General features: G+C 41.5%; 1 protein-coding gene across 5 annotated transcripts in view; it reads left to right on the top strand.

Annotated features, from left to right (window-relative positions):
• LOC126388861 (glutamate receptor 3) overlaps window positions 1-12236 on the top strand; it is a 170557-nt gene that overhangs the window by 80264 nt on the left and 78057 nt on the right. For all 5 annotated transcript variants that reach the window (XR_007569795.1, XM_050042194.1, XM_050042193.1 and 2 more), the window contains one exon: window positions 7827-8066. Coding sequence is in view for 4 of the 5 variants with exons in the window: in XM_050042193.1 (XP_049898150.1) it covers window positions 7827-8066 (240 nt within the window). In the remaining variant the exon portion in view is untranslated. The remainder of the gene's footprint in view (window positions 1-7826; window positions 8067-12236) is intronic.

The following is a 12236-nucleotide window of genomic DNA, read 5'->3' as shown; positions in this document are numbered from 1 at the left end:
AAGGGGAGGGAGGAAGCGAGGGAGGGAGGGAGGGATGGAGGGGGGGCGGAGACCAGTAAGAGGAGCTACGAGGACCAGGGGCACGAGGAGACGGAGGCACGGGCAGGAAATGGAGGACATGTGGCCGAGGAGAAAACAACAGAGCCAAAAAGAGAAAGTAGAGAATGTGGGTTTTGTGAAAAAGACGAGGAAAACAGCTAAAGAGATACAATCAACGTTGACATTTACTGTTCCCGGCCCCCTTCCCAAGGCTGTGCAAAGCTCTGGCTCATGGGCCGCGAAAGAGCATGGGAGTCCAAATACTTTGGGTGCATGAAAGGTTTTTTTTTTATTTTTATGAATTAGCTCAGCGTGCCTGCAGGATACCACATATCCCTCTGAACTAGCATTCCAGGCCAGCCATCTCAAGTGATGCATCAGAAATGTAACATCCCCGTAGCACTGCCGAGTGTCCTGATTATAGAAGGGAATGAGGGCGGCACACTGTGTGTGTTTGACCAGTGAACTGGAGATGGGATGCATGGTTCCCTGCAGCAGGAAGGGAGAGGAGGAGGAGGTAGTGGAGGAGGAGGAGGAGGAGGAGGAGGAGAGGAGGCACAGTTAGCTGCAGAGGAAGAAAAAAAAAAGGGAAAATGAGATTGGAGGAGAAGGGAAAGAGAGGGAGCAGATGAGAGAAAATTATCTTTGTGTTGTTTACGACTTCATGCGAGCTCTTCTAATGACTCTGTGCACATGCACATGGTTGTCTGAGGACTTGTGAGTAAATTAGCATTATTGAAATTCAAGGTGACACTCGCAGAATCATTGAATTATGTTAACTGATGTGTTATTTCTTCAGAGGTAGGGACAGGATCGGCCGTATTATTTCCACCTACAGGATTTATTTCATTTTATTTAATTACAGAGAGGGATGAGGCCGGGGCATTTCTCCGCAGCAGCTCTCTATCCTGACTGTACCGTACACTTTCTTTTTTATCTTTTTTTTTTTTTTTCTACCAAAGTCCAACACCAATCTCTGCTCCGCTGATGGAGCGTAGCGATATTATGGGGGAAACAATGTGAGAGGGGAAAGAGAGAGGCACTCAGGTGGAGAGAGATACTGCCACGCTTGAAGAGGATGTATGCTATGGGGGATGACCAGATGGCTGAGGCAGAAGACAGGCAACAAAAGGAGAGGTCAAATAGAGTGGTGAGGATAGAGGAGTGAGGAGTGAAGAGAGACAGTGAGGCGTTGAAGGAGTGGGGAAGGGGATGAGTACTGCATGGAGAGACATCTCTGGGAGAGTGAGTGAAGTGTAGGAATACATACATATACAGAGTATGGCTCTTTTGGGCTGCAAGACGGTGATCCATAACTTTCTATATAGTCTGAGGGAGTTTTCAAAAACAGTTTAAATCCTGCCGTTGGCTCTTGTGAATTGCAAATAATCAGAAACTCAATACATAAAGTTTTTTTTTGTGTGTTTTAACTGTAAGCATTTTGTCTTTAATTTAAGTTATTAAGCTGAAATCTCTCCACGATTGACTTTTCTTTTCACTGCAAAGAAACTTTAAATTCCTCTTCGTCAATATGTTTCTACTGATTGCTTTTTTTTTTCCTTTGCTTTTTCTCCTATTAATAAACTTCCGAGTGTATGGTCTGCTCATTTGTTCTGCTGTCTTGTTATTCAGCCTTGACTGAAAGAATTAGAGTTTATTAAAAATTTAAAAGGCTCGGAAATTTACATGCACCGCAAATTAGTGAGGTAGCAAATTGCTGCGGCTTGTAACAAAAAAAACGTAAGATTAATTAGAAAGTTACAATGCGATGCAAAAACAAATATGTGATTTAAAAAAGGAGGAGTTTCAAAAGCCACTCGCTCATTTCCTCACAGGTGATCCCAGCTGTTGGTGATAAGAGCCCCCGAAACACTTCTTTTGTTTTTCCTCCAGCAGCAGCGGGTGAAAACGGCAAATTGTTTCCCACTATTTTCTCACAGCAGTTTCTAAAAATGATGGCTGTAGCTTGCCAAAGGAAGGGTCATTTTCACTGATGTGGAGACACATTTGTTTAATCAATCATGATCAAGAGCATGGCGAGCTCCACCCTCTGGTATATAAACACCTTATGACCTCCTTGACGCAGATATGTGATTAAGAGTGAGAAAACATGGTTGTTGCACAGCGCGGCTTATGGCCCTTCATTGAAAGCAAATTACCATTGATTGTATGTTACTGTGGTCTACTTATGGCAATGCATCAAGGCAGTAGTTACAATATAAAGTGGGGGGAACACAACCCACACCCAATGTATACTATGATGAAACATGTCAGTGATTGCGTTGAGTGGAAACAAGTGCTTCTGGTGAAAACAGGCCAATTTGCAAGTGCTAATCAGTCAGCCACCACTTATCTTAGCTTTCATAGCTAAGTTACCTGCAGTTAATTAGACACACATTCACACAGAGATTAACAATAGTGCATGGGCATATTCAACTAACATCATATTGGTCAGAAAGCTCATGTAATGTCCGTGTAAAGTGTCAGTCATTTATGTGGCGCTGCATGTGGAAGTTATCTAAACAGTCGTAGCTTGCATTCATATTTGTATACTGTATGGCTGTACTTACTGATGTTAAATAATATAATATTATTGTAAATTCATTTTCAAATGTGCAGATTTGCCCTCCCCCCATTGTTGAGTCCATGGCTACAGCCACGCAATGCATGCATGTGGCTGTGAATTTGTGCCACAAATGCTTGCGAGAGTAGAGTGGCGAGTGGATTTTATTGTGAAGAAAGGAGTGTGTAGTCATTGTGGCAGGATGCCTTGTGTCTAAGGGGCAGAGGTGCAGGATGCTGGCAGATCTGGTGCAGTGAGAATGCCCCCCCCCCCACCAAAACAGAACAGGTCATTCTTTGTCTAGAACATCCTAACCCTCATTGCCACGAGAAAACATACCTGGAGCTGAGGTCACTGTAGATGGCGTAGCTCATGGGATCCCTGCAACATGCAAACCTTCCCACTACAATAAGGTGGCGATCCTGAAAAGGGTGCAGCGTAAAGACGGTATATGTAACAGTCAGGGGGGCAAGAGGGAGGTTATAGGGAGCGAGATGAGGGTGTGTGGACATATCTGTTATTGAGGCTCGGTCTTGCTCAAAGCTCAACCTAATAAGCAGAGGACAGCTGAGCAGAAAGAAAGAGGCTGCCAGATCTGGTCCCTATAGGATAGGTTCTGTGTCAGTACTGGCCCAAATTAAGAGGGAGTGCAGAGAAAACTGGGCCTCGACAAGGGCTGCAGCTCCTACTGGCTCCCATTCAGTGAGGGGAGATTGCACCACTCACCCTGCAGCACTTCCCCACAATACTGCTGTCCATCTGTTGATTCACTTATCAGAAAGCAGTGTTGTGTGTGTGTGTGTGTGTGTGTGTGTGTGTGTGTGTGTGTGTGTGTGTGTGTGCATGTTTATGTCTGCATCCGTGTGTGTTTGTGTGTGTGTGTGTGTTGCTGAGAATGGATGCTTATACCTTGGGAGAGGTGTCTGTACCAGGACAGATAGGGAGGGAATAGAATTAAAAAGGATGAGGCAAATCCCACCAGTGACTAGATCTCTCATTCACACAGCAATTGTGCTTAAGAGCCAAATACGTGAGCACTGTCATGTTGTCCTCTTGAGTGTCTGAATGGTTTGCACATACTGTAGCAGCGATCTACACAAAGACGGACGAATTCCCACGGGCGGAAGTAGAAAAAAAAAACCATAGTTATTGAGTCTGCGTATGTGTGTGCGATTGTATCTTGCACTCGATTAGCATGAAGGTGCCGAATACAAACTGCCATGTTGGTGATAAATCGTTTCCAGTTCAGCATCAGTAACCTCGGAGAATGCTAAAACTCCTTATTTAGAGCCTAAATCTGATGCATCCCGCTATATGACGTGAATGAATACCCCGTCAGCCAATCAAAAAACAAATATTTAACATAGCCATTGCATAAGATCAGATAGTGCCTTCCCTCCTGTCATCCAACCATTGTACTGGAATATTCAAAGTGTTTACGGATGTTAAGAATGCTTGATTACCCAGCAGGAGCACTTGAGAGTCAATCAGAATAAGTGAGCAGCCATTCATGATAGGGTGGGAAAGCAAAACACACCTGTAGCTCTGAATGTTAGTTTACACATTAATGGCTTCTGACTGATTGGAAGTCGCTCCTGCCTGACAATTTACGCTGTCCCGCTAGAGTGCGTGATGAATACACAAACAAATGATTTTTTTTTTTTTTTGCCTCTCAAGAAATGTCATCAGATGCACGCGCTGATAGAAAATAAAATGCTTGTATTACTGAGGTGTTCATTCCCCGAAGTGGTTGTTATAGATTTGTTCAAGTGAAAAACATTCAAATTATGGCGTACCTGTTTATTTTCCTCTACCTTCGGTCGCCTCAGATGGTGATTTCACTGAATAGAGACTAGTCGTCGCGCAGCTTGTCAATGGCTTGTTTTCCCCTCAAAAGTGGGGTCAATCTTGTATTAATACTTTGTAACCGTGCAAAGACACCAAGTATGTGACATCATGCCATCAACACAGACGTTTTGAGTTTAAGGTCGTTGAAACTAAGCTGCATTCGCTTTTCACTCGCGCCAGACAGAGTTGTCTTTTTCAGCTCGTTCGTGGGAGGCAACAGAAGCGGTGACAGGCAGCAGTGGCGCTCACAGCTGCTGTGAATGCTGCAGTGAGTGGTTCACTGTAGATGGGGGAACAGAGCGATAACTGGTGGGAGCTCCTGGTGGGAGCTGGAGACCTTCAGTGAATGGTGTGACGTTTCTATCCTTTGGCTGCCAATTTTCTACCAAAACAAACACACTGTGCCGCTTGCATTTACAGCTGCGGGGATTTTTACAGACATTCTGTCACACACTGCAGTCCACTATTATCAGACCCACTCGCTTCCTGCTGCAGTGCATGCTGTCTTTTTGTTCTCTAATTCAGATACACAGATAATGAATGGTAAAACCAGGTGGAAACTGGATTTCATGTTATGATCACTAGGGATGAGTATCAATTAGGGCTGCAACAAAAAAAATCTTTTCATTATTGATTACTCCACTGATTATTTTCTTAATTAAATGGGAACTGCAGTGATTAAGTATTGCAGTTCCACAAAGCAGGGGGACTCAACAAAGACAGATTTTTTTATAAAGGATGTTTAAAGTTGAAGCATTAAACGCTGAGATATCCTGACTCTTACTCCTTAGTGTGGGTCAAACTCTAAAAACACTGCATCCTACACTTCCCATAATGCAACTTGATTGTGTCTGTCATTACAACCTTCCTGCCCAGTAAATGTCAACACCTCAAACTCCACACCTTCAATTTATAACACGGGATTCCGCTTATAATTTCATGTCCTCCAGACCCAAGTTGAGGTAACCTTGATGACATCATTTAAGTTGTTTTATCACTTTGGGACAGGCTAAGCTGTACCCACAATGACTTTGGGTGCATTTACATGGACCATAGTATCCTCCTGAGACCCTGTGTCCTCATATTAGGACATCACATCTTGGGTTTACTTGACCTTATACTTCATTCTGCTTAACTTAGACCTGTTGTCCTTGTTCATGGACACTTTTTTGTGTCATCTGGTGGTAGTAAGAGCACAATATGCTATGTGAAAAAACAAGATGGCAGCCATCTCTGCCAAGTCAGTCTGTAGTCAATCCCGACACAAAAGTGGACAAGGTCCAAACCTGATCACATTTTATGGTTGAGACTTGTTTATATATGATTAATAATGTTTGTAGTTTGTTGTAGATATGGCAACAAATTTGACCAATTTTAGCAGCAGTAACAAGCTAAGAAGGAAAGAAGTCATTTTTTGAAGACATTGTGATTTTATTATCATCTCATTTGAGGACATTGAGACTGTATTGTTGTCTCGTTTGTGGACATTGGGACTTAATTATTATTGACAATGATTAGTTCCCAAATAGCTAGGAGAAATGAAAAATGTTAACAAAGCAAAAGTTCAGGTCTCAGGAGGATATTCCACTAATAACCAGATTATCACAATCAGAATAAAAATGCATTACGTAACCACCTTATTCTGATAGAGTCCGATCAGGTCTGATGTTGGGAGGGGTGGTTTTGACCTTTGATACTGCATTCAATAGAAAACTATTAGCACCTTATAACTATGCAAACACAGAGATGTTTTCTTTCTTCATATGTTTGCCCCATGTGGTGGTAACATTAGGGGACATAGCTGTGTCATTCATGAATTCCAAAAACATTCAGCGCTCTACTAGTGCTTCATTCTTATATGAGTGCCCTGATTAATAGATGAATTCTCTGACTCTGAAACAGTAGCCTTATATAACGCTGTTGCTACAGGGTTCAATGTAAAGTCGCTGGACATAACAAATATCTATTGCTACCATGCAGTAGCATTAAAATGAGACGTTTAGGGCACATCGGTGTATTATAACTTCTACCAACAGTCTGCATGTGAGGTGTTTAGGGGACATCTGTAATTTGTAGGGGCTGCCCCAGACTAAGACTATTCCTTGTCGGCCAATAGTCGTCATTTAGGGCCACTAGTTGTCTGCATGTTTATGATATTAATTTAATTATCAATGCTGAGCATGGCCACTTCCTGTGTCTGTCCTTTCAAATTAAATTCTCACATGGTCCAGTCATATAGCTTTTGATTTATTTTGACAAGGCCCAGCTCCTAGAAGAGTTTCACGTTCGTTTTTTGTTGTTGTTGTTGTTGTTGTTTTTTTCCCTGCAAGCAACCAATGAAATCTTGTTGACTAATGACCTCTCTGGTCGACTTTTAGCAGGCAGCCCTAGTAATTTTAAGCTACAGAAAAAAACAACGGTTATACATAGGCCTATGTTACATACGAATGAAGTATTTCCACAGGCTGAACCACTTCTCTTTCTTTCTTTATTCTGGATGGAAAAATAACTTCTTTTCCTGTTATATATCTGGCAGATTAGACGCTTCACAGTGGGCTGGACATCTTTGCACAAGTCAAAAAACCTATATTCAAATTAAATACTTTGGGGCATGTAAACACAAACCTTATAAGATCAGTTTATTTAGTGTCCATGGAAACAGTTTAGTTTGAATTTCTAATCAGGATGATTTTAATCAGGTTAAAGAAATAATGGTCGTGTCACAGCAGCTAATGACCACTGGATTTTTAAAAAAAATTAAACCAGGAACTGCCTGATCAAAGAATAATGCAGGAGCCATGATAAGTCTATTAATCAATTAGTAAATTGACAGCAAAATTATCAGCAATTATTTTGATGATATATTATTAGCTTTAGTCATTTTTCAAGTATAAATGTCTTGGTGACATAGAGCAAACCATCAGCATACATCACCTTGGGCTGTGGGTAATTATTATGGTCATTTTTCGCTCTTTTCTTACACCTAATTAACAAAATAATGAATGTATAAATCTGAGAAATAATTGTCAGATTAATCAATAATGAAAATAATTGTTGAAAGAGAAAACAAGACTACGAATCTGACCAGACAGAATATCTCAGCAGCCTTATGCACTTATTCTTACTGTTCTTAGTGTATAGAGTTTTGTATTATTATTGATATTATAACAGGATATGCAGTATTACAGATGCTTTGTTAAGTGCCTTGGGGGTCATTTAGAGTCACTTAAACCCTTAATCGGCTATTAGTGGTGGGTCAAACAACCCAATCGATGTGTTACTGCCTGAAGTGATGAGGCACACATTTGTGCGTACTCATATTTTGCTGATTAATGCCTTAACATTTGTGTCCTCTTGCCCTCTGCTGTCCCTGCAGTTTGCTCCCAGTTCTCCCGCGGAGTCTACGCCATCTTCGGATTCTACGACAAGAAGTCCATGAACACCTTGACCTCGTTCTGCGGCGCCCTGCACACCTCCTTTGTCACACCCAGTTACCCCACCGATAACGAGGTGCAGTTTGTCATCCAGATGCGCCCCGCCCTCCGGGGTGCTGTCCTCAGCCTGCTCTCTCACTACAAGTGGCAGAAGTTTGTCTACCTCTACGACACTGACCGAGGTAGGTGACAGCGTGGGCCTTGAGTCGGGACTGTAAGCTTGAGTTACAGTGTGGAACCGCAGGAAGCGTTACAGTGGCTCAGAATAGCAGCTGCACACCGGGGTTAGCAGAGGATAGATTTACCCTGTAATACTTTATGAAAGCCCTGTAAATGCTTGAACTGTTAACACGGCACTATTTTATACAGTAGTTTGGTGTTATGTAAATGTGAAATATATTCACTAGCAGCTCGTAACACTTGTAATAACACATTACACTTTAAGAAACGGCATATCTTATGAGCTATAACCTTTGGATTTTGGCTGGTTGGTGTCAGTTAATCTTCTGTTTAATGTTGATGTTGATATTGGCTCGTCTTTCATCTGAAATGAGGTATGTCACAGCTGCTGCTAAAATGTTTTCTACAGAAAACAGAGTCTCTGCCTGCCTGTGGGGGCTGCTTATTGTGTTGCATCAATGAGGCTTTTTGTGTAGTTCCCAGATTGCGTTGCTTTGTTGACAATAGACAGTGGTTTAATGCAGCAACGTGCTGTGTGTATGACGACCTGTCAACGTGGTGAAGTGATCATTTCTGGCTGTTCTAATGTCAAACGAGAAAATGAGCTCATTATCTCTCAATAGAATAATGATCCCCTCCTCCTACAGAAACTTCAATTTGTTGAAACAGCACCTGGGCTGGAGGGATGGATACTTTCAGGATATGACAGACAAAGACACAATATGTCTTCCTCTCTGTGACAGTGCCAGAAAGGGTGGCTGCAAACTCCTCCCGCACTGTACATAGCAGTTTGCATTGTTTATTTGCTCATTATAGAAAGGTCCAGATATGCTTGGAGCAACCAGTCTTCTCTGCAGCATGCTATCTGCTCTCTGTACGGTTCTCTTTCCTGGCCTGCTCACGCCCCCACCTCTCCGTGTCTTGCTTTGAGGCAGTATATAAAGTGTGCTTCTGCGCAGAGTCCTCTGTCTTTGGGTCTCCAGGCCTGTAGGGTCCGGAGCTGAGGGCCTTAATCCTCCACACAGCCTGCAGATAATATGTGGTTAATTAGGGTCACTCAGACTAGAACACTCATTGGATCTTCCCTGCGGATGCTAGCAACCCACACGTCCTTCAGCACAACCAATACTGCCCAGCTCCCGGTCCCCATCCCTCTGCATCTCCTCTTATGTCTGGCAAGTGAGACTGTCTGGGGCAGAGTTAGATACATGGCGGAGGTGGGGAAAAGAGGCTGAAATATAAAAACAGGAGAGGTGTTAGGTAGAGAAAGAGTGATGACAAACAGACATATACTTCAATGGGAGGAAAGAGGGACAGAGGGCAAAGGAGGGAGAGAAAGTGAGAAGGAGGAGGAAACAAAACACCTATTCAATCCAGCAATTAAGGCAACAGCAGGCGCGTGTGATTTACAGCCTGTTACCTGTGTACAGACAATTCCCTGCGTACTGTACATCCCCGTGCTGAGGCCCATGCCAAGCCACTTTTACCTCTCTCCTCACTGCCAGTGGTGTAAGACGATCCCTTATTAGTGGGAGGACATTGGCCCCAGGAGGGGATTAAAGTCGTTTATTGATGCACTCCATCCAGCACTTTGGGGGGCTTTGACACTTGGCTCATCAAGCAGACAGATGTGTCAGAGAGCCTCTACCTCCGCTTATCAGGTAGTGCAGCTCCCCAGGCAATATGGACACTGACTGCTGGCTAAACCAGGAGGAGTGACAAGGGAAAATAGTCTTCAAGGGTGTATGTTTTTTACCCTCTGGCTCTGAGGTAAGAGGAAAAATTGACAGACAACTGCTTTCGTCTCTATCACTGTGGATTATTTATTTATTTTGGTGGTTCTCAAACTTTTTTGTCTGACGTAATCTGACAATCAGATGACCTCTAGCACCTCTCCCTTATCTTTAGCTGAGAAATTCATTTGTTTTTGTTACTTGTTACCTGGGTATTCCAACTATTCATCCAATATTTTGGTTAATAAATTCAACTGCCTGTCAGTTAAATTTTGCCAAGCATTTCTAGTGTTCGTCTGTGACTTTAAGCCAGTTCCCGCGGGGTGTTGTGATGTTGCAATCACAACAATTACCACAGATTAAGCCAATGCCCATGAATTCTTAACAACTTTGCAAATTTGCCCAGTCATTGCAACTTTACTGCAATTTAAAACGGGTACAATTTCATCTTATCCCTTTTACATCCTGCTCAGCTATATAGTGAATAGGGGTGTAACGATACATCGATTCATTGATTAACGATCCGATTATATCGATGCAGAATGAAAACATCGATCCATATCGTCATCTTAAAGATACACATTTATTTTGAAATTCACATAGCACGTCTGTGTCACCATTTCTGGGCAAGCACGCCTCCGCTCAAACAACAAACAGAGCTCAGAAATAAAATGGTCAAATCATATTCTAGTTGTTTTTGTGAGTTGATGTAAATGATTGTGTTAGATGGGCATATGATATCGTGTCATAACGATCGCAGGCTCCTGAATCGAATCGAATCAAAATCGTATCGTGACAGACTTTGTGATATCAGCAAACATCGTATCATCATCCAAACAAATCGATATAATATCGTATCGTGATGAAGCTGGTGATTTACACCCCTAATAGTGAAGTACATTTTGAGTCACAGTATCTTCAGGAAATATGTACTGAACTTAACTCAACCTGACTGAGCTATCTCTACCATTCGGTTTAGGTATGTTATGCTGTGTCATAGTATAACTTTGTAATTTACGTCCTTCTGGAAGCTAGTAACAAATAGTCACTCCAGACATGAAGGCTTTGTGTGGTGGGATTTTCAAAGGTGGGCATAGTTTTTGACATGTCATGGTTTCAGAGGTCGTACTGAGCAGATTTATGTAACTTAAGTCTAATAAAGGTCATATTAATTATTTTAAAACATGCTCTACCAAATGGCTCATTTGTCCTCTTGAGATAATGGTAATGAAGCTACGCTAATGTAATTAAAATTCACTATTTGCTATGAAATCAAAAGCTTTCTAATCATTCAGTGTTGTCAAATAATACATTTAATGTTATCCAATATATATATATATATATATATATATATATATATATATATATATATATATATATATATATGTATGCTGAAATACTTTAATGAGTAGGATTTTTTTACCGTCTAAAGCCATGCTCAACCAAACAGTTGAATTGTCCTTTTAGGATTAAAGTGGTGATGCTAAGATAATACATTCACAGTTCTTTATGAAATTAAAAAAGGATGACTATAATACCATATATTTAATGTTATTCCATTATATATTTGATGAAAAAATTCTATCAGTATGATTTTTCACCATGTCTGAGATGTTTTCAAAGTACTGTGATGGTAACTATCTAGAATAAATTTGTGGAAGTAATTACAACTTCACTGTTTGGTAGAGGCCTACATTTAAAAAAAAAAAAAACAACAACAACTATGGGGTTTCAGAAACTTTTTTTTTTTTTATTATTATTATTATTATTTTTGCCTCAAGGAAATAAAATACGCAAAGAAAAAAACAGTCCGTTGCTTATTTCTTAGTGTGGATATTAACGGGTTATTGTAGGGCTGCTTGCAGAGTATTGATTGGATCAGCCATTGCTTTCTTTCTCTTTGTTTATCACAAGACTGCTGCTGCAGGAGTGTGAGCTCCGTGACAAAGTCCCACACACAGTGGCAGGGCTGTTAGCATCGCTGTTAGCGAATGTTGCTCAATAGTTAACAGCTGCAGCATCAGAGTCGAGGTGTCTCGGTACTGTGTGAGATTGTTGGGCCTGTTAAATGGCTCGGTGTCAGATGTTAGCCACTGCGGCAGTGTTAACTTACCGGGTGGTATTGCTATTGCTATTTTCAGTGTACTATTTCGACTTCTCTGAATATTTGCTAGCTAGTTTTTATGCTCTCAACACAGTTATTGCTTGCTCATATTGGTGTATACTGTACAGTTAATTGTAACTGGTAGGTTACCGGTTATTGTGACAATAAATTTAGTAAATCTACTTGTCAAATTAGTCGAGTTACTCCAGTGTAGTCATGGCTACAGAAATATACCCTCAGGTACCAGTACAGCTGGTTGGGTGTCACTGATATCTTGAAATCTGTGTTCCCTCTCAGAGACGCTGCTCTGGGCCATCTAATTGGGAATCAATAAA

This window comes from Epinephelus moara, chromosome 4 (genome assembly GCF_006386435.1).
Source record: "Epinephelus moara isolate mb chromosome 4, YSFRI_EMoa_1.0, whole genome shotgun sequence".
Taxonomy (NCBI): Eukaryota; Metazoa; Chordata; class Actinopteri; order Perciformes; family Serranidae; genus Epinephelus; species Epinephelus moara.
Note: the sequence above shows the minus strand (reverse complement) of the source record. Positions and strands in the feature narration are given on the sequence as shown.